The 23,110-nt window shown below is 41.7% G+C and overlaps 1 protein-coding gene across 1 annotated transcript; it reads right to left on the minus strand.

The window, feature by feature from the left end:
• Positions 1 to 16,434: 16,434 nt before the first annotated feature.
• Positions 16,435 to 21,487, minus strand: LOC126195427 (ornithine decarboxylase-like). The gene is made up of 10 exons (XM_049934037.1): positions 21,248 to 21,487; positions 20,704 to 20,893; positions 20,298 to 20,482; positions 20,060 to 20,156; positions 19,772 to 19,848; positions 19,465 to 19,637; positions 19,063 to 19,360; positions 18,274 to 18,525; positions 17,951 to 18,159; positions 16,435 to 17,828 (listed from the first exon to the last, which is right to left on the minus strand). Exons 3-10 carry the CDS (start codon positions 20,385 to 20,387, stop codon positions 17,594 to 17,596), a joined length of 1,431 nt encoding a protein of 476 aa, XP_049789994.1. The 5' UTR covers positions 20,388 to 20,482; positions 20,704 to 20,893; positions 21,248 to 21,487; the 3' UTR covers positions 16,435 to 17,593.
• Between the last annotated feature and the right edge of the window lie 1,623 nt (positions 21,488 to 23,110).

Consider the following 23,110-nt stretch of genomic DNA (forward strand, 5'->3'; position numbering starts at 1 on the left):
CCTGATTCTGGCGCTCACCTGCACGGCGCCAAACACGCATACGACCATCATTGGCACCAAGGCAGAAGCGACTCTCATCGCTGAAGACGACACGTCTCCATTCGTCCCTCCATTCACGCCTGTCGCGACACCACTGGAGGCGGGCTGCACGATGTTGGGGCGTGAGCGGAAGACGGCCTAACGGTGTGCGGGACCGTAGCCCAGCTTCATGGAGACGGTTGCGAATGGTCCTCGCCGATACCCCAGGAGCAACAGTGTCCCTAATTTGCCGGGAAGTGGCGGTGCGGTCCCCTACGGCACTGTGTAGGATCCTACGGTCTTGGCGTGCATCCGTGCGTCGCTGCGGTCCGGTCCCAGGTCGACGGGCACGTGCACCTTCCGCCGACCACTGGCGACAACATCGATGTACTGTGGAGGCCTCACGCCCCACGTGTTGAGTAATTCGGCGGTACGTCCACCCGGCCTCCCCGCATGCCCACTATACGCCCTCGCTCAAAGTCCGTCAACTGCACATACGGTTCACGTCCACGCTGTCGCGGCATGCTACCAGTGTTAAAGACTGCGATGGAGCTCCGTATGCCACGGCAAATTGGCTGACACTGACGGCGGCGGTGCGCAAATGTTGCGCAGCTAGCGCCATTCGACGGCCAACACCGCGGTTCCTGGTGTGTCCGCTGTGCCGTGCGTGTGATCATTGCTTGTACAGCCCTCTCGCAGTGTCCGGAGCAAGTATGGTGGGTCTGACACACCGGTGTCAATGTGTTCTTTTTTCCATTTCCAGGAGTGTATTAACCACTGATATCGGGAGGAAACCGCATACTAAAGTTGAATATGTTATCAAGCATAAATCAATCAAGAACCTGTAAGGTTGCAACGAACGACACAGACAAAAGCTAGCAACGAGGAGCATCAGGAAACCGGGATAGCGCTTTACGTATACTGTATACCGAAGTATAGGGGTATAGTTTTTGACTAATAATCAACACTAGTTGGGTCCAGAGTTCAAAAGTCGCCACTGTTTAAATTTTGAATAAATCCATCGGTAATGGCGGCCGAATACTTTCCTGCATAAGAAATCAATATCTTCTGCCATCGTCCTTCTCAAAGACGGTGGAGGAGGGAACAAAAGTTCAAGGCACTTTCTTGCCCTTGGAGTGGCAAACTGCCCCTAAAAGACGATAGAATCAAAAATGATCAGTGGCATGAGGATAAAGAAGGCAGTGGAAACCACACAACCTGTATCCACAGATATGAGGTCTGTAACTGAAAAATCGTCAAAGTGATCTCTCTGTTGGCGAAACATGCCGGACTAGTCACCTGTTCGGATCTCCAGGAAGTGACTGCCAAGGGGGAGGTACCATGAGAAAAGACTAAATAACCAATGAAAGGGTAACGTTCTACTTGTTGGGCACTGCAGTGTCAGAAGTTTGAAAGTGGTACGAAAGCTAGAAAGTATGAAAATGAAAATGCTAAGCCTCACTCTAGATATAGTGCAACTCAGTGAAGTGAAATGGAAAGAAAAGAAGATTTCTGGTCAGACGAGTGTTGGGTAATATCATCAGCAGCAGTAAATGGTATAGGGGGGGTAGGTTTCTTCATGAATAGGAAGATAGTGCACAGAGAGTTTGTGAACAGTTCAGTGATAGTGTCGTTCTCATCAATATCAACAGAAAACCAACACCGAGAACAACAGTTCATGTGTACATGCCGATTTCACAAGCAGAAGATGAAGAGAAACAGAATGTATATGAAGATATTGAACGGGTAATTTAGTAAGGAAGATGAAAATCTAATAGTCCTGGGGGATGGGTTGGAATGCAGATGCAGGGGATGGACGAGAAGAAAGGATTACAGGAGAAAATGGGCATGGTAGTAGGAAAGAGAGAGAACAAATACTAATTGAGCTCCACAACAAAATTCAGCTAGTAATAGCGAATACTCTGTTCAAGACTCATAGAAAAGGCCGGGAGGTACGGAAAGATTTCAGTTAGATTGTACCTTGGTCAAGCACAGATCCTGAAATCAGATACTGGATTGTAAGGTGTGCCCAGAAGCAGATATAAGCTCACGTCAGATCATAATCCAGTGACGATGAACAGTAGGCTGAAGTTCAAGAGCCTACTCAAGAAGAATCAGTGCGCAAACATGTTGGATATGGAAGTACTAAGGAATGAAGAGGTACGTTTGAAGTTCGCTGAGACTCTGCGATATCGAACAGCTTAAAACGCAGTTCAGTTGAAGAGGAATGGACATCTCTAAAAAAGAGCAATCACAGAAATTGGAAAGAAAAATATAGGAAGAAGGAAGGTAATTGCGAAAGAACCTTGCGTAACAGAACTAGGACAAAAACTTAATAGTGGTGCCCTCCCCCTTCCCATTCGAGGTTTTTTTAAATCGACTTTTAAAAAATATGTTCATTTTGTAGGCACGTCTTTCTGAAGAGGTTGATATACAAAATGTATATGTTCGAAGGGATATGAGATATGTCTTTCGGTCTTAAGTGTGCCAAAGTGCAGTGCCATGCCTCTTCTCACAGCATTCTTCTGTCACAAGTCACTGTATTTCGCTCTGCGCAATACGAACATGTATATTTTGTAATGGAAGCCATTAAACCTATATTTAGGACAGTGGAAATTAAAATATCCTGAGGTGCCTCTCCCGCTTCCAATCGGTCGGTTTGACATCCTACTGCACTTTTTTTTTAAAAAAAAAAAACACACAGTTGATACTGGGTCTGGTTATTTGTGACCGGGAGAATAACACGTGCGAAAATCTGCACTCTTTGTTGCTTATTAGCCAATAACTTTCTCTTTTATGTGACATAAAATTAAATATAGGAAACATAAAACAAGTAAAGGCAAGAGAGAAGCAAAACAGTGTACATTTCTTCAATCCTTAGGTCCAAGCATTTTTTCTCTCTAATCTTGTTACCGCTTTACAGCGCCATGCTTTCTTTTCTGCGAAAGAGTCTATTACGTCTGAAAGGTATCTTTACAATTAAGGGGTATCGTTACAATTAATCTGAATTTGGGGGCTAAAGTATGGCCTCAATACAACTGTCGCGCAAACGGAATGCAGTAGGATGTGCCATACGTCAGAGCTAGATGAAGCATGGAGTGGAATTTTAGCGATGAAAGCGTAAACAAAAATTCTGGCAAAAGAACATTTATTAGATCGGGAAATTTAATTGTGTGTGTGAGTTCTTAAGGGACAAAAGTGCAAAGGTCATCGGTCCCTAGACTTACACACTACTTAAACTAACTTAAACTAATCTATGCTAAGAACAACATACACACCCATGCCCGAGGTAGGACTCGAACCTCCGGCGGGAGGAAATTTAATTGCACACATGAATACGTACAGTGAGTAATATTATGGTAGCTGTTGCCTGCAATCTATTACGTCACATATTAATTAAACCTAGAACTTTACTTCGGAGTCCCCTGCAAGGTCTATGATCTATGGAAGAGGAATGGCCAAAGGATGGTTTTATCATGAACACTTACATTCACACGCCCTTGAGAGACTAACAGGAAGGAAAAGAATTAATGACCTTCACCACAGCACACGTGGGAAGCAAGAGGGACAGTTCCCTTGATTTTAACATCAAGGATAAATGAACAAAATTTATTTTAAAGTAAATTGCTATAAAAACCAAGCATAAGTAAGAGTCACAATTAACTCAGATATTCTGCAGCGAAAGATCACTGTGGACTTGGCACTGTAGACTTTCTCATTAGATCACGACCACGTGGTCCTCACAAACAAAAGCGTGCATTAAGAAAGTTATCAAGCTAGACGAACTGCACAAAATTCAGTCATAAAATCACGGAAATGATACACAATATACATGTTGTCGCGGGAAGGATACTGAACAAAATGAACTGAATCACATAAACTCAATACGGCTCCACGTGTCTGAGTAACAGTTCAACTGAACAATAGCCTACACCGTCCCCGGATTTTAACGTATTTAACACTCTCGAATTAGCAAGTAAAATTTGTCTCACACGATAATAAACTATGAACGATGAAAGGAATCATTTACTTATACTAGCTTTGAAAAACTTACATTAAACACAACAATAACTTCTCATCGAAAAGGCACACTTACCGCCAGTGGGTCTCACCCGTCTTGCGTCCCACGGAACACTCTACGAGCATTCGCTCTCCATCTAAAACCACTCCATGTACCTACGGAAGTGGCCAGAGAAACCCCTACTGTGGTGCCAACCTATACAAAAGGTTCGTCCAAGGCAAACAGAAACCTTTCCTAAAGTTGGCTGTTCTGACACAGTGGCAGACTACTACCACGGATCTACACACTGAAATCTTTGCACACTCTCAGTCTTACATTCAACTGATCGGACAAAAAGAGGAAGGAATAGATACATAGAAATATGGCAACTAAATGTATCAAACATGCGTACGGGGCTGCGACAAGTACCAATAACATAATGAAACGTTAAAACGAAATATGGATAGTATACTATGGCCACCACAAACACACTCAGCTGCTCAGTCTTTTCCCTTTTCTTCTTTATATCTAGGGTAATAGTTTGCAGCAACGATTGAGGTGCCAGAGGCAAATAAATGAAGCTGTGTGGTATGGAAAATTCATGAAGAGGCTTATGTAGAGGCCCTTCACCTCATCAAAGCTCGTCAAACGTTTTGCTAAATGAAAAATCAAAACGCCGTTGTCTAATACTGAAAAAGGTGTTAATACGAACAGTACTCAAGCCAGTTGTGGTTTCTATTTGATTATGTCTATTTTGGCATTGTCTGCTAGACCAAATGAAATAGGCCTTTCTAATATTGCAGCAATTGTAACAGACGCCAAATAAGCGAGACTGTTTAGCCACAAATTGTCATTTTTATCTACCTCATTTACATAAATAACACTGCAGAATATAACTGACGAAATACCAATATCAAATGCCTATTACGCCTACTATAAGCAAAAAGTTTTATGTTAGGAAATAATATCACATTTCGTTCATACGCTCCAGTTTTTCGAGCATGAGATCGAAAAGTATTGGTAGTACCAAATTTTTGTATTAATTTGGAATCGCCATATTCTTCCATATAATTTGGGTGATGTCGCCGTTCCTTTTCCTTTCTCGTTCTAACAAACAATCTTGTCATCACTAATTCTGTAACTATTCCTGCCACTGTCAAAACTAATTCTCCAGTTAACTTCGCTAACCCTACCAGAATCACCGGTTCAGCATCCCTAGTTTATTCTCCGGTTAGGCGTTATTACGTGTTCGTACAACGCGTTCTCCGAGCTATTCCGAGAACAGAACTTAAGTGGCTGCGAACCGGTGACTGTACTACTGGCCATTGGTAGAGTAGCGATCTGGCAAAAAATTTCTGTCAAAATTTCATTTCTTGGATACACCGAGAAGATAATACTTAACCTCTCTTGCCTGTTACTCCCGCTAGTCGTTTATTTCCACTCTGGTAGTCTAAATCTACGGATTTCGCTAATAATTATAACAACTCTGATCATTCGCACACCCTGTCAATCACATAATCAAACAGCGACTGGTATTCATTCACCCGTTCGGGCTTATTCGGCTCAGCTCTTATAGCCCGGTACCCTTTCTTCTGCGGGAAAGGTTTTTATTTCTTGATGCGACGGGGAATCCACTGGCAGCGACATCACGTACACAACGCATGCATTCAAAATTCAACTTACGATTCGTTCAGAAATGAACTTGATTGTATTCAAAACTGTTGCAAAAACCATAAGGGATGCGTTTCGAAATCATATGAATAATAGATAGATCAACGTGCACTGGATGCTAGATGCTTCGTGAAACAAGGTTTTTTCTTCCAGAATATGAATTTGGCGGCCCCTGAAATTATTGGGGCAGATACCCCGGTTTGCCCCACCCCCTTAGATCAGAGCCTGGTGACTGGACACTAACTTTGCTACCATTAACAGCCTTTACCTATGACTAGAATTTCTCTGGGTTTTGTGATAGATTTTTCCATAATATTCTGCAGCAAGTCTTCTTGAACGCTTCGCGCGTTACCTCTTGATCGCCAAACGTGTTTCCATGTGGCCTCACTATATCCATAGAATTAAACTTTTCGAGGTTGTAGTCACTAATAAAGTCTAAAATAGCGTTCATTTATGATAAATAGAGATAATAAACACTCTTGTTGAAAGGGAAAAATAAATATTATACGACCTGTTAGTTCCAGTATTGCTAAAGTAACTGTAAATTACAAACACCGGTTTACTCTCAAGTATGTTATGCGCAGCACTGTTAACTTCAAACAAATTTTAAAACTATATTTTTTATTCACGTAGATATACACTGATACGTGGGGTGATGTTTTTTCTTCCTTTTTCGAACGAGGATACTAGCGCTAAAATTGTTGACAGCGCAAGAGATGCTGCAGCCCAAAACATTTCTCGCGGGACTCATCGTAAGAAAATTCGCAAAATATCATGACGCACGCACGCACGAGTTTTCATACAGTCAAGATGACAAGTACATGTAAAGTCTACTTTAAGTTTTCGGACCCAAGTTTTCCAAGCGAATTTATCTGCACACTGATTTCACTCGGGCAAATAGGAAACATAGTACAAGTTGGATTGTAATTCGTACGAGGGTTGATCAACAGAGAATGAGACTGAAATTTTTCCTGTAGCTTCTGTGATAGTTTCCTATCGGTAGCACGGATATTTCAAGGGAACCGGGATTTTATTTATAATATTTATACGCCGCAGCACCCTCCAGGCGATAAGCTGCTAGTAATGCTCTAGTTTGTAGACATGCGGCTGATCCCGGCGGAGGTGCGAGTCCTTCCTCGGGCATGGGTGTGTGTGTTTGTCCTTAGGATAATTTAGGTTAAGTAGTGCGTAAGCTTATGGACTGATGACCCTTTTTTTTTAGATACTCCTTGGATTTCACGTACCAGACAACGGAGGTGAAGCGTGAGTAGCAATGCGGCGCCGTAAAATACTTTGTTCATTTAATATAATACGGCCACTGAAACTTACGAAAAGCTACAGCAAGCGTACGGTGAAGATGCACTGCCTCGTGCAGCAGTGTTCAGGTGATTCAAGGACTTCAGTCAATGCCTACTTGTCTTACGCTACCTTGTAATGGGCTGAGAATTTCTTATTCAACATCAACACAGCTGTTGTGATTGTCCGTAAGGGTCGGTGGATAACATTACGTAACTTCCGTCATGGGCTGAGAATTTATTATGGTAGTGTCTTTACGATGATGCAAGATCATCTCCACATGACCCGTGTTCATGCCCGTTGTGTGCCACGTTTGTTGACTTCTGGATAAAAGACTGTGGGAATGGAGACAAGCCATGAGGTGCAGCGTCTCTTTGTTATGGAGAAGATGCGTTTCTGGAATCGATTATACTGTTGATAAGTCATGGTTGCTTTCTTATCACACTTACGGAAAACGAACAAGCACAGTGAGTAAATCACCAAGTTCTCCAACACCAAAGAAGGCGAAAGGTGTTCTGCTTGCAGGGATAGTGGTGGTGATCACTTTTTCTGACTGTCATGAAATGATTTACCAGCATCCAGTTCGCTGTCTCAATACTGCTACAGCAGCATACAACATGTCAGACTGGCTAAACTGAGGAAGCACACTGCAAGGAAAAGACGAGAACTTTCTTGGAATGGGTTGCAATTTCATCATGACAATGCACAGCCTCATGTTGCAAATTAAGTCACGCAGTTTCTGGCAAAACCACATTACCTATTTACCGCTGTCGCCTTATAGCCCTGATCTTGCACCCTGTGATTTTTTTTTTCCAGGGCATTCTGTTTGAGAAAAGAAAAGTAAAGAGGTTCTAGGACTGGCAGAGACCCTATAAAAATTGCATTCAAGTAAGAGGCAAGTAATTTGAGAACGGTCATGTAAACACTGATATGGAGTAATAACAATACGTGAAAAATAATCGGTCTCAGTATTTGTCGAAAAGACCATCCCTCGAAAATATGAGTAAATAAACGTGACAATTTCATGCATTTTACCTTCAATTGGCTTCTAACAGTTTCTACACTATTATGACCAAAGTGAACGCTGTAGCGTCAGTAAAACTCAATTTAAATGTATTATGGTATCTTTGGCTTTTTTTTTTTTCATCAGTCTACTGACTGGTTTGATGCGGCCCGCCACGAATTCCTTTCCTGTGCTAACCTCTTCATCTCAGAGTAGCACTTGCAACCTACGTCCTCAATTATTTGCTTGACGTATTCCAGTCTCTGTCTTCCTCTACAGTTTTTCCCTCTACAGCTCACTCTAGTACCATGGAAGTCATTCCCTCATGTCTTAGCAGATGTCCTATCATCCTGTTTCTTCTCCTTATCAGTGTTTTCTACATATTCCTTTCCTCACCGATTCTGCGTAGAACCTCCTCATTCCTTACCTTATCAGTCCACCTAATTTTCAACATTCGTCTATAGCACCACATCTCAAATGCTTCGATTCTCTTCTGTTCCGGTTTTCCCACAGTCCATGTTTCACTACCATTCAATGCTGTACTCCAGACGTACATCCTCAGAAATTTCTTCCTCAAATTAACGCCGGTATTTGATATTAGTAGACTTCTCTTGGCCAGAAATGCCTTTTTTGCCATAGCGAGTCTGATTTTGATGTCCTCCTTGCTCCGTCCGTCATTGGTTATTTTACTGCCTACGTAGCAGAATTCCTTAACTTCATTGACTTCGTGACCATCAATCCTGATGTTAAGTTTCTCGTTGTTCTCATTTCTACTACTTCTCATTACCTTCGTCTTTCTCCGATTTACTCTCAAACCATACTGTGTACTCATTAGACTGTTCATTCCGTTCAGCAGATCATTTAATTCTTCTTCACTTTCACTCAGGATAGCAATGTCATCAGCGAATCGTATCATTGATATCCTTTCACCTTGTATTTTAATTCCACTCCTGAACCTTTCTTTTATTTCCTTCATTGCTTCCTCGATGTACAGATTGAAGAGTAGAGGCGAAAGGCTACAGCCTTGTCTTACACCCTTCTTAATACGAGCACTTCGTTCTTGATCGTCCACTCTTATTATTCCATCTTGGTTGTTGTACATATTGTATATGACCTGTCTCTCCCTATAGCTTACCCCAACTTTTTTCAGAATCTCGAACAGCTTGCACCATTTTATATTGTCGGACGTTTTTTCCAGGTCGACAAATCCTATGAAAGTGTCGTGATTTTTCTTTAGCCTTGCTTCCATTATTAGCCATAACGTCAGAATTGCCTCTCTCGTCCCTTTACTTTTCCTAAAGCCAAACTGATCGTCACCTAGCGCATTTTCAATTTTCTTTTCCATTCTTCCGTATATTATTCTTGTAAGCAGCTTCGATGCATGAGCTGTTAAGCTGATTGTGCGATAATTCTCGCACTTGTCAGCTCTTGCCGTCTTCGGAATTGTGTGGATGATGCTTTTCCGAAAGTCAGATGATATGTCGCCAGACTCATATATTCTACACACCAACGTGAATAGTCGTTTTGTTGCCACTTCCCCCAATGATTTTAGAAATTCTGATGGAATGTTATCTATCCCTTCTGCCTTATTTGACCCTAAGTCCTCCAAAGCTCTTTTAAATTCCGATTCTAATACTGGATCCCCTATCTCTTCTAAATCAACTCCTGTTATTTCTTCTATCACATCAGACAAATCTTCACCCTCATAGAGGCTTTCAATGTATTCTTTCCACCTATCTGCTCTCTCCTCTGCATTTAACAGTGGAATTCCCGTTGCACTCTTAATGTTACCACCGATGCTTTTAATGTCACCAAAGGTTGTTTTGACTTTCCTGTATGCTTAGTCTGTCCTTCCGACAATCATATCTTTTTCGATGTCTTCACATTTTTCCTGCAGCCCTTTCTTCTTCGCTTCCCTGCACTTCCTATTTATTTTATTCCTCAGCGACTTGTACTTCTGCATTCCTGATTTTCCCGGAACATGTTTGTACTTCCTCCATTCATCAATCAACTGAAGTATTTCTTCTGTTACCCATGGTTTCTTCGCAGCTACCTTCTTTGTACCTATGTTTTCCTTCCCAACTTCTGTGATGGCCCTTTTTAGAGATGTCCATTCCTCTTCAACTGTACTGCCTACTGCGCTATTCCTTATTGCTGTATGTATAGCGTTAGAGAACCTCAAACGTATCTCGTCATTCCTTAGTACTTCCGTATCCCACTTCTTTGCGTATTGATTCTTCCTGACTAATGTCTTGAATTTCATCCTACTCTTCATCACTACTATATTGTGATCTGAGTCTATATCTGCTCCTGGGTACGCCTTACAATCCAGTATTTGATTTCGGAATCTCTGTCTGACCATGATCTTATCTAATTGAAATCTTCCCGTATCTCCCGACCTTTTCCAAGTATACCTCCTCCTCTTGTGATTCTTGAACAGGGTATTCGCTATTACTAGCTGAAACTTGTTACAGAAGTCAATTAGTCTTTTTCATTCCTTGTCCCAAGCCCATATTCTCCTGTAACCTTTTCTTCTACTCCTTCCCCTACAACTTCATTCCAGTCGCCCATGACTATTAGATTTTCGTCCCCCTTTACATACTGCATTACCCTTTCAATATCTTCATACACTCTCTCTATCGGTTCATCTTCAGCTTGCGACGTGGCATGTATACCTGAACTACCGTTGTCGGTGTTGATCTGCTGTCGATTCTGATTAGAACAACCCGGTCACTGAACTGTTCACAGTAACACACCCTCTGCCCTACCTTCCCATTCATAACGAATCCTACACCTGTTATACCATTTTCTGCTGCTGTTGATATTACCCGATACTCAACTGACCAGAAATCCCTGTCTTCCTTCCACTTTGGCTAGGAAATACCAAAGCGTGGGTTCAGACGACGAGTCTGCGCACATTGGCCCCTTTTATTGCGGATGGGTGGGAGTAGTACGTGTATTTCTGGGGTGGATGGCTATATAGGGTAGAATTATTATGTCTTTGTTTGTGCGTGATGAGAGAAGGAGATGATGAAATCCAGTGCCAGCACATAGACAACTCCCACCGAACAGTATCAATGCAGGCCGTCGAGCTAAGCGCTACTATCCGACGAATGGATCAGCATCAAACGCATAATATGAACTCACTTCAAGAGAATCTGTGGACGGGCTTGGAATTTAATTTGGGACACTGGCGCGAAGACTGGTGAGCAGCAACTTTACGCTATCACCTCTCCTGCACTGGCTGTCACAAAACTGGCTGTGGAAATTTCGTACACCATCAGGACTCGAACAGACTTACTCCTAGTGAAACACTCTCGCACAAGAATGCATTTGAGACTTTCATTTTTCTCCCTCTCGAAGTCTCTGTTTAATTGGGAACAAGAGCATGCAAAATTCTTTATTAACAAGGTAAGGAGTAGCGTCTTTGATTAGTAGTCAAAACGCCCTCGGTCCCGGCCCAAAACCCGTCACCGCTTAAATTTTGATTAATAATCAGCATTGGCAGCAGAAGACTTCCAGCGTAAGTAGTCGCCCTCGTTCTGCAAATGACCTTGTCAAAACAGGGAGGAGGAGCGGACAGAGATTCAGGGCACTCTCTTGTTCTTGGGGTGGGAAACAGCTCCTAAAGCCGGAAGAATCAGCAACGATCAACAACATGAGGATGCAGAAGGGAAAGGAAACCACTGCATTAAAGACACGTAACGTGTGGCCTGTAATTGAAAAAGCGCCATGATGACCTCTCCATTGGCGAAAGATTCCAGAATAGTCCCCCATTCGGATCTTCAGGAGGGGACTGCAAAGGGGGAGGTGACTATGAGAAAAAGATTGAATAACCAAAGAAAGGGTAACGTTGGGCGAGTTGGGGCGTGGAATGTAAGAAGCTTGAACGTGGTAGGGAAGCCAGAAAATCTGAAAAGGGAAATGTTAAGGTTCAATTTAGATGTCAGAGGCTCAGTGACGTGAGATGGAAAGAAGTTAAGGTTTCTGGTTGGATGACTCTTAAGTAATATCAAGAGCAGCAGAACATGGTATAACACCAATCAGACTTGTTAAGAATAAGAAGGTGTGTTGCTGTGAACTGTTCAGTGATACAGTTTTTCTTATCAGAAACGACAGCAAACCAACACCGACTACAGTTCAGTTATATATACCGACGTCGCAAGCTGAAGATGAAGAGATAGAGAAAGTAGATGAGGATAGAGGGTAATACAGTATGTAAAGGACGATGAAAATATAATAGTAATGAGGAAATGGAATGGAGTTGCAGGGGAAGGCTAAGAAGGAAAGGTTAGAGGATAAGATGGGCTTCGGACAAGGAATGAGAGAGGAGAAAAAACTATTTGAGTTCTGTAATAAATTTCAATAAGTATAGCGAATACTCCGTTCAAGGATCACAAGAGAAGGAGGTATATCCTGAAAAGGCCGGGTGATACGGAAAGATTTCAGTTACTCCGTAGGCTTTCCCGGCGTAATAAATCTTGAAAGTCTCTTCGGGTTTGCTGCCAGATACTAAAATCAACTCGATTCAGTATTTCGGCGATCCAACTGTTCGCCACCTTCAGGAGACCGCTGCTTCTGCTGCTTAGTCCCGCTGAGTAAGTAAAAGAACGAGGAGGTTCTCCTCAGAACCGGCAAAGAAGGGAATATAAGGAAAACGCTGTCAAGAAGAAGTTACAGGATGATAGGACATGTGTTAAGACACCGAGAATAACCTCCATGATACTGGAGCGAACGGTAGAGGGTAAAAACTGTCAAGAAACAAGGAGATTGGAACACTCCAAGAGATAACTGAGGGCTTACGTTGCATGTGCTACTCTGACTTGAGGAGGTTAGCGCAGGAAAGGATTACTTGACGGGCAGCATCAAATCGGACAGAAGACTGATGACTGGTGTATATATATATATATATATATATATATATATATATATATATATATATATATATATATATATATATACTCGTATGTGAATCTTGATTGAAATCGAAGTTTTGTCTGCGCATGTGCATAATTTATTGGAGGTCAAGAGAACTCTCGAAATTTTACTTCTAGATGTAGCAGTCTTGAAGCTGAATCGTTGAAAATCGTGGCTACGTAGAATTCTAGTTCACGTGCTACGACATGCGGCTTGGGCAATTAGCTGGTTGCTGATCACATGCACATGGCAGATACCGTACCTTATCGAAACCAACCATGCCCTTCTGGCCTCGCAGATATTCTGAGACTTTTTATATTGTCGATATGTTTCGAATGCCTAATACGTCTAAGAAAGGTCACAATTGAAATGACTAGACAACTGTAAATCGTTTAGTTAAACGAGAACGTCTCGCATATTACTTCAACGGAAAAACAGCTAACATACGAATGTAACGTGTCTGCTGCTGTAATTGGTGAATAGTGACATAATCATCATTGTGAGCGTTAACCGTCCGCAAGAAAATTGCACACTGTTTGACTGAAGACACCACCCTACAGGTTTATACACTACTGGCCATTAAAATTGCTACTCCACGAAGATGACATGCCACAGACGCGTAATTTAACCGACAGGAATAAGATGTTGTGATATGCAAATGATTAGCTTTTCAGAGCATTCACACAAGGTGGGCACCGGTGGCAACACCTACAACGTGCTGACATGAGGAAAGGTTCCAACCGATTTCTCATACACAAACAGCAGTTGACCGACGTTGCCTGGTGAAATGTTGTTGTGATGCCTCATGTAAGAAGGAGAAAAGCGTACCATCACGTTTCCGACTTTTTTAAGGTCGGATTGTAGCCTATCGCGATTGCGGTTTATCGTATCGCGACATTGCTGCTCGCGTTGGTCGAGATCCGACGACTGTTAGCAGAATATGGAACCGGTGGCTTCAGGAGGGTAATACGGAACGCCGTGCTGGATCCCAACGGCCTCGTAACACTAGCAGTCGAGATGACAGGCATCTTATCCGCATGGCTGTAACGGATCGTGCAGCCACGTCTCGATCCCTGAGTCAACAGATGGGGACGTTTGCAAGACAACAAGCATCTGCACGAACAGTTCGACGACGTTTGCAGCAGCATGGACTATCAGCTCGGAGACCATGGCTGAGGTTACCCTTGAGCTGCATCACAGACAGGAGCGCCTGCAATGGTGTACTCAACGACGAACCTGGGTGCACGAATGGCAAAACGTCATTTTTTCGGAGGAATCCAGGTTCAGTTTACAGCATCATCATGGTCGCATCCGTGTTTGGCGGCATCGCGGTGAACGTACATTCGAAGCGTGCATTCGGCATCGCCATACTGGCGTATCACGCGGCGTGATGTTATGGGGTGCCATTGGTTACACGTCTCGGTCACCTCTTGTTCGCATTGACGGCACTTTGAACAGTGGACGTTACATTTCAGATGTGTTACGACCCCTGGCTCTACCCTTCATTCGATCCCTGCGAAAGCTTACATTTGAGCAGGATAATGCACGACCACATGTTGAAAGTCCTGTATGGGCCTTTCTGGATACAGAAAATGTTCGACTGCTGTCCTGGCCAGCACATTCTCCAGATCTCTCACCACTCGAAAACGTCTGGTCAATAGTGGCAGAGCAACTGGCTCGTCACAATACGCCAGTCACTACTCTTGATGAACTATGGTATTGTGTTGAAGCTGCATGGGCAGCTGTACCTGTACGCGCCATCGAAGCTCTGTTTGACTCAATGCCCAGACGTATCAAGGCCGTTATTACGGCCAGAGGTGGTTGTTCTGGGTACTGATTTCTCAGGATCTACGCACCCAAATTGCGTGAAAATGTGATCACATGTCAGTTTTAGTATAATATATTTGTCCAATGAATACCGGTTTATCATTTGCATTTCTTCTTGGTGTAGCAATTTTAATGGCCAGTGGCGTACTGTCAGCCACGGAGGAGGAATAGGACGTCTAAACCAAGTAGCTGTGATCAGGCAATGTATTGTTACGTATGTATCCTGAAACGCCGCACATTATAATTTTTCGCTATTGATGCATAGCTACCGTATCTACACTATCTGATCAGAAGGATCTGGGCACCTATATGTGGGCATTAACGCGGGGTGTGTCAACCTTCGCCAGTTTGAACACCATCGGTGAGGGTGTGAATACCTGTGGAGGAATGGTAAACCTTTCTTCCTCAAGTGATGTTGGAAGCTGGAATCTGGTGTGAAGTCGACGTTCTAACTCCTCTCAAACCAGTTCAACTGGTAGTTTTATTTTCGCTCAACTAAAAGACTTTTTGCGTCAAGTGTCCGCATAGAATTCTATGAAGAAGTCTGGCTTATTCGACGACAACACTTTGGCCGAGGTGATCATAGTCTCACATAAGGACAGCATATCCTCTAAGGGATGACTGAAACTGATTTCTGTGCGGAAACTAATTTAGAAAAGCTGTCATATATCAATTACACCAACTTCAGTTGGTCTATGAAACTGCTTTGTCTTGTCATTGCTCATTATTGGTAACACGATCAGTTACTACTATTACAGTAACTTGCTAAGGCTTGGTGATATTTACAGTCTGAATCCTGCATAAGAATCGTGTGCCAGAAAGTATAATTCTTTACAAGCTGTAGCAATTTGATTGTGTTATCTCTCGGAAAATCATACAGCCATAATGTCTATCATAACGCAATCACAAACAAGAAAGAAAAGAGAGGCGCAAGGACTACAATTTTGTCATCTACGAGAACTTATACGATGAAAGAACTTTAGAATATTTGTAGCCACAGAACACTACAAAATGAAACTCATTCTTTAAAAAGTATTATAATCGTTTCTATTTTTTAAACTGTGCTCCAGGTTTCACACAATACATTTTTGATGTTATCATAATATAACCATAAAGTGATATTAAATGCAGTGTGTAGCCTCAGAATATTGCGTGACGGATGACTGTTCTCTAAGAACCATCTAATTCATTAAGTTGTCTTCCACGTAGATTTCAATTGCTATGTGTGTGATCAGACGGCGATTATCATTTACATGTGCCCTATTCTTATGCGACGTGTGTGCGTTATGGGGTCTTGATGGAAACCATCTCTGGTTGCGAGGCCAAGAATGTGGTACTTGTCTTTTCCATTGTCCTCTGCATCTGCTGCCTTTATCCAGTTACGTGCAATACAGTTAGCATTGCTTCTGGAGTTAGCTAATTTTACACTGGTGGTTTTCACTGTTTTGTCACTATCACCAATCCGTTGCGATAATTCTTCAGTTTGGATGGGGAGCCAACGTGTCTCCTTAATTTTTAACTTTAATCCACTAGCACCTCATTAGCTGCCTAGTACTGTTGTTACGACAAGCATTTCATAGAATACTGGTTTACGAATGATGAGAAATTTTATTGGATGCCTCTTAGTATGTTCATCACCTTGCTCTCCTTCCATATAGTACTCATTTGGGAGGAACAGGGTTAATGCAAAATATACCAAATATTATTTTAAACAATATTATTTATTATATAAGATTGTATACAAAAAAGTAACAAATTCAAGTGAAGAAGCTGCCTCTCCACTTATTCAACCATAACAACACTTTTCGATTAAAATCTGTTGGCTCAACACCTTATGTCACCCAAATATCACTGAAGACAAATGCATTTGCTAATATACTTGTTAGTGAACAAACATAATTGATCTATTAACAGTATAACACCATACAGAGACTTGAAACATATTTCTAAGACAAAGTTTTCAGCACTTGACAGTGCTGGTTATGGTGACCTTTTCTCTAATAAAAGCTTTCGGACAGACTGTCTCTAAATAAACTATCACTAAATCAACAAGTTTACATGGAGTTGTTTCATTCCTCTGCATACAAGTTTTTCGTGTGAACGGTTTCATTTAATTGAAATTATTATATATTCTACCATAACAAGTTAGCATTTGACATGCATCGTATCATACACCTCAGTATTAAATTTTTATTTATTTGTTCTGGTTCTAATAACGCATCTACTGTTAATGTGCTGAGTGTATAAATACATTATTCTCTTGTTGGGCCTCTATAAAGGCAATATATACGTCTACAATGAGAGCTGAGCTGACAGCTGTGTGCCTGAAATGACTCTAAAAAAACCTTGATATTTTAAGTTACTCTGAGATTCATTTTTTAGCCTCTTAACCAAATTTCAAGCATTGAGCTGCAGTATACAAAAGTTTTTTAATGGACGTAAGCTCTTCCTGTCACATCTCACTTAACAAACAGTGGACTGATGTCATATGCTCTGCCACATGCAGTGGGAACTGCACACCATACAACCAAGTAACGTGCTGCAGTAGAATCACTTGATCTAGTGATTATGTCGCTCAATGTCCACTGTACATGTATTTAAATAATTTATATTCTAAGTATTAATGCTTCCATTTTGGTAGACTGTGCATATGTATTATGTTGTATCGCTGCCCCAAAGGACAGTTTGTCAGTTCTTGCATTCAGTCCTATTCACAGTAAGATATTGGCGCAAAATAAACAGCCACAGGAGAAAATTGCTAAGTTGTTTTCAGTTTACAGTATGGAAGGAGACGGGGCAGAACAATAACCCAACACATTATCATTTATTGTCACTGAGGTGCATGATGCATTTACTTGATCCTAATTAACATGTCCCATCTGAAGCAATGGATATATGATGCTCGAGCCCACAGTTGAATGCGACATGTGATCATCTACAACTTCATCATCAGAAGATGAAACAGGCATATGGACTTCATCCCACTCGTCAATGTTGCCTTTACCATCTATCGATAGCCCCAGGTGTAGATTTGCTGGTATGTTTCCAATAACAAAATGTTCTTCTGTCATGGGCAGTCGGTCTTTTAGCAGCAGCCTATATGGATTTACAGAAACCATCAGTTTAGCTACAATAACAAATCAATCTTGAAACACGTATACATATTTGCGAAACTTTGCAAGTATCCTTAGATTCTGGCAATAAAAAACTTTACTTACCAGCCTTGGGCATCAATCACAGTATGCACTTTGGGAACAGGGAAGCCGTTGAAAGGAGACGCCACAGGCAAGGTGTAAGCACCCATATTCTCAAAAATCAACCAATCTCCTACGTCCAGCTCTGGCAGCAAAGTAGACTCAACTATTTGATCCAGGCCATCACAAGTTGGTCCCCAGACAGAACAGGGATGCATCTTAGGTCCAGGTACCTTTGAAAGGAAAATCATGTTTTTGAGAACATAGCTCTTTTCCTTTCATTTCTTAATTATGTCAGTGTTACATGGCACGTGAGTAAAATAATTCGCAAACATTGTCAAACTTACTTTGAGAGGAACTGGAGTCACTTTCATATGGTCATACAGAATACAATTAAAACTGCCATACAACCCATCATTTACATAGTACATGACTGATGTGATGGATCCATCATTTGGATTGAAAAGTTCTCTTTTGGAGTGAACATTTGTAGCAAGTGTGTAAGCTGAGGCAACGTAATAACGTCCTGGTTCTGCAATTATGTGTACATCTGGCTCAGGAAAGAAGTCTCCGAGAGCACTGTTCACCACTTCTGCAATCTGGAAATATGGAAATAACCTTGAGACACACAATACAATATTCAGTTCCACTAAACAATCGTTACTTTATTCAAAATAAAATAGCACAATGAATGTGCTGCGTGGAAGCAGGAAGCAACTAAAGATTCTCAAAATGTGCTAATATTTCATTATTTTGATTGGTGTTATCGGTAATGTCAGTCCTCTTCATGAGTATATATTGTCAAAAATTATATACGTGCAGTAACATAGCAGAGTTTGCTAATCGTATCTCTCAAAGTAACAGGTTGCTTGAAAACGGTGCAAGCATTCCAACCATCCAGAAATGTTTACCAGAAGTGTGAAATTAAATGAGACAAAACGGTAGTCATTGGACATAAAGAGTTACAAAATCTAACAAACTGAAAACAACGTGAAGTAATGGTCTTACTAAAGACAATACACTTTATATTGCTACTTTACTGTAGTAATTTAAGTATCTATCCATTACGAAGATGGGATCAGAAATGCTAGTTTATGAAGCCTCGTAAAAAGACAGATAAGAATTCCTGACATTACCTTGTCTAAATGGGCACCCTTGTTGCCAGGATAGCCACCACCAAGATCAAGCAAACTCATGGAGAAGCCAAGAGAGAATCCCAAATCAAAAAGTCTTCGAGCAGCAGAAATAGCTTTGTAGAATACTGGTGGATCGTCACAGCCAGAGCCGACGTGGAAACTGATGCCCACAATGTCTAGACCCAACGAGTGAGCCAATTCCATCAGGCGCGGTGCATCTGATTCTGGGTCACAGCCAAACTTATTCCCAAGCTGGCACTGAGCAACGGCAGCGTCATACCGGATACGTAGCACCAGCCTAAAAGATGGTTGACAAGGATAATATTTTTAGTGTTTACGTTCAAATAGCAGAAAAATTTGTCCATGAGTACGGAAAGTGGATTCCGATTGCAGTTTACTCACTTGGCAGCAGGAAATAGGCTCTTTATTTTGTGAAGCTCACAGTCACTGTCAAAAGTCATCAGATCAACACCTACAGCTGCTGCGTGGCGAATGTGCGATGATGGTTTTGCAGGGTTTGCGAATATGATGTGGCTTGGGTCGACACCAACGGAAAGAACTCTGTCAATTTCAGCCTGTAACAAAGTAATATGAGTTCACTGAAAACTATTTGGTGTGTTTGTCATGTATTGTATTGCATCTTCTGTACACTTAATGATGCAAAATAAATTCTTGTTTTTTAGTAGGTGTGATAGAAATGTACACTCACCTTTGAAGCACAATCGAAGCAAGTCCCAAGTGCAGCCAGCACCTCAATCACAGTGAGGCTATCGTTGCATTTCACCGCTGCAAAAATAAAAGTAGTAAGTAACTCTGTTACTCGTAATTATTTTATACTGACGAATGACAGTAGAAAGCATTTTCATAAACTATCTGTAGTTGATGTAACTGATATCTGACATCTTTTCAAAATTATTTTATTAACAGAAATCGATTTCAGTCATAACTTAGAGAATACACAGTCCTACTTGCTACTATTTCTGAGAAGGAAACCTACCATAGTAAGGCTGTACCCTCGGCATTTTAATTTTCCATTCCTTGTGTTTGCTTATGATGTCACCAACGTCACAGACATAGAACGCTTCCTCTTGAATCTACAACAAAAGTTATTCACACTGTGAGTAGGATATAGACTTGAAGAGCTGGCCAGTCAATAACATCTCCAATGAAATGGTAGTATCAAAGTTCATTGACTCACTAGGTATTTACCACACTTAAAAATCATCTTTACTTACTCCTGACTCTGCGATGTCCTTTATGATGCTCCAGACGTTTGAACTGGCATCCATAACATGAATACGTTCATCAAGTTTACCCAGCTGCATGATGGATGTTGTTTGAATCAGTGGTAGGTGATACTTGGGAGAAGGTATGACCGATCAGTCCTCGATTTTAGGAAAAGCTGGTTGGAATAAGCAAACTGTAAAGAGAGGAAAATTCAGTAGAGTGCCATGTACTGAAGTAACTAATTTTAAAGCAATGTGTCTCACTGACCAAACCCAAATAACAGAATGTTACTATTTTAACGACTGTTCTGTTAAAAAATTCATGTAATTTCAGAACAAGTGTGTTCAGCAACACACACACTAAAGAGAATAGTTTAAGAGTATTGAACAGTGAGATGTACTGAAAACTACTTACGAGGCAGCCCTCAGTCAGATTTAGTCAGTTTGTACTGAAGGCAGAATAAATAAGATGAGAGATTCTTGTTGGCCTGTCAGAAGAGTGGTACCCAAGGCGGTTCACCGTTTAGGTACAGTCGGCAGCTGGATTTGTATAAGAAGAAACCTGTTGCTGGGCCCTGACGCAGTTGAGCACAGGTTACAGCACCCTGTGGAAGAATCATCACAATTAAACCAGTGCGTTTTCTGCATTACAACACACTACTAGTTCCATGGCAAAGTTACCACACGTAAGTTAATACCACTATTATAGCACAGTCCAAGCACATAGAGTCTCAGGTGTTAACGTATTAACTCAAAGCGATCGAAATAGTGAAAGCAACGTGTCTGGATTGTTTAGTGATATTAAATATGTGTATTTTCACCTACCAATCAAACTTTTTGCACTGACCACATACAATAGTATTTACATCCTGACAGCAGCTATCTTGTTGCAGCGGCACGTTGTTCATCAAGACGTAAGCTTGTAAGAATGACTTTAGCGTAAGTTTAAGATCGCTTACCTCATTAATGTGCAGCCCAGGTTGCACATTCAAAGCTCGTGAACACATTCACTAAGGCCGTTCGCTATACTTTCCATACACCAGGCAACTGGTGTGAGACTATGATTTTCTCGGCAGTAGTGACCAAATTGCGGTCGTCGAGTAACTCTGCTTCCTACACAGAGCTCCCCGCGGACACTAGGCGTAAAAAGGCCTTGTGGCTTCCACGAGCGTTTAGCTGTCGATGTCCGTAAGTGGACACTGGTGATCTCGACAGAACAGAGCTGCCCTTATATACGCTGGAGAACACGCCAGGGGCAGCGGGGATCAAATCTTATCAGGAAAGTGGCGATACGGGCCAAGAATGGACTCCAGTCGGGTGTTCTTCCCCCGCTCCACAGGTGCCCGTATTTCGCGATGACGTGATCGCTATTTTTACTCGGTGTCCATCATTAATGGACGGAGTTCCTATCTCTTCCATCAAGAGTGGCGAGTAGCTGTGAGAACCGTGATAAAAGTCGCATGATCGCGTTACCGTTGCATAACTACCGCTGAGCACACTGCCTCCTCGATTCCGAGGTCATTTGAACCGTGCAACAGTTCCAAAAGACGAAGAATTTTTAATTACTGATGTTTAGATGGGAATGTGAAATCTGTTTGTCGGAAGAACAATGCAGAATCATCGCATCTGTAATATATTTCTGTGGTGTCTAAGTAAGCTGGAGCATGGCTGTGCCGTAGAATGAATGTTGCAAACACTGTCCACCTCTGAAAAAAAACAAAATGGTTCAAATGATTTTAATCACTATGGGACCTAACATCTGAGGTCATCAGTCCCCTTGACTTAGAACTACGTAAACCTTACTAACCTAAACATCACACGTATCGATGCCTGATGCAGGATTCGAACCTGCGACCGTAGCAGTTCCAAAAGACGAAGATTTTTGAATTACGGATGTTTAGATGGGAATGTGAAATCTGTTTGTCGGAAGAACAATGTAGAATCATCGCAACTGTAATATATTTCTGTGCTGTCATAATGAAGCCGGAGCTGCATGAGATCGATTGATTCAACTACCATAATGCATGATAGGCGAATGATTGCATGAACAGCTGCGAGAGATGATCATTGTCTATAACAGTTGGCACTATTTCTCCACTACTGCATCATATGTCACTGGTTATCGTAGGTTTGTTGCTATATCTGAGGTTTCCGCCGTACAATTGCCAGACCTATTGTTTAAGTGTCTAGTCTAGCAAAAGATTCTATTTTTGTTTGCAACAACTACGAAGAACTTTTGAAAATAATCAGTAGCACGAAATCGAATGTACAGGGTGGCGCACGAAATGTGTTACCATTTTGTTTTTGAATATAAACTTTATTGTCAATACAATCTGAAAGAAACGTATACTACAAAGAAGAGCCGTCCATGGAGATTTGTTCTAACTCAGCACATGCTCAATATGTCCACCATTTCGTTTCCTAACGTCCTTCAAACGAACACTGAAGTTAGTGATTACCCTACGGCACATGTCTTCCGTAATTTCACTGCAAGCTTGAAGAATAAGTCTTCTCAGCTCCATTAAATCACGTGGACGTTTCGGGAAAATTTTTTCCTTTAGGTACCCCCAGAGAAAAAAGTCACATGGATTGAGGTCTGGACTACTGGGAGGCCAATTTTGTCTGTCATTGAAGTGACCTGGAAACCTGAGTGAAATGATCCGCATGTCGAAATGCTCATGTAAAAACTCCAACACAGTGTTTGCAGTATGTGGCCTTGCTCCATCTTGTATGAACCACTGCGTGTTGAAGGGCAAGGCAGTAGCAAGAAACTGTGAAATGAACCTATTGCGAAGCATCCTCAAATAATGATGTTCACAGTT

The sequence above is a fragment of the Schistocerca nitens genome, chromosome 7 (genome assembly GCF_023898315.1).
Source record: "Schistocerca nitens isolate TAMUIC-IGC-003100 chromosome 7, iqSchNite1.1, whole genome shotgun sequence".
Classification (NCBI taxonomy): Eukaryota; Metazoa; Arthropoda; class Insecta; order Orthoptera; family Acrididae; genus Schistocerca; species Schistocerca nitens.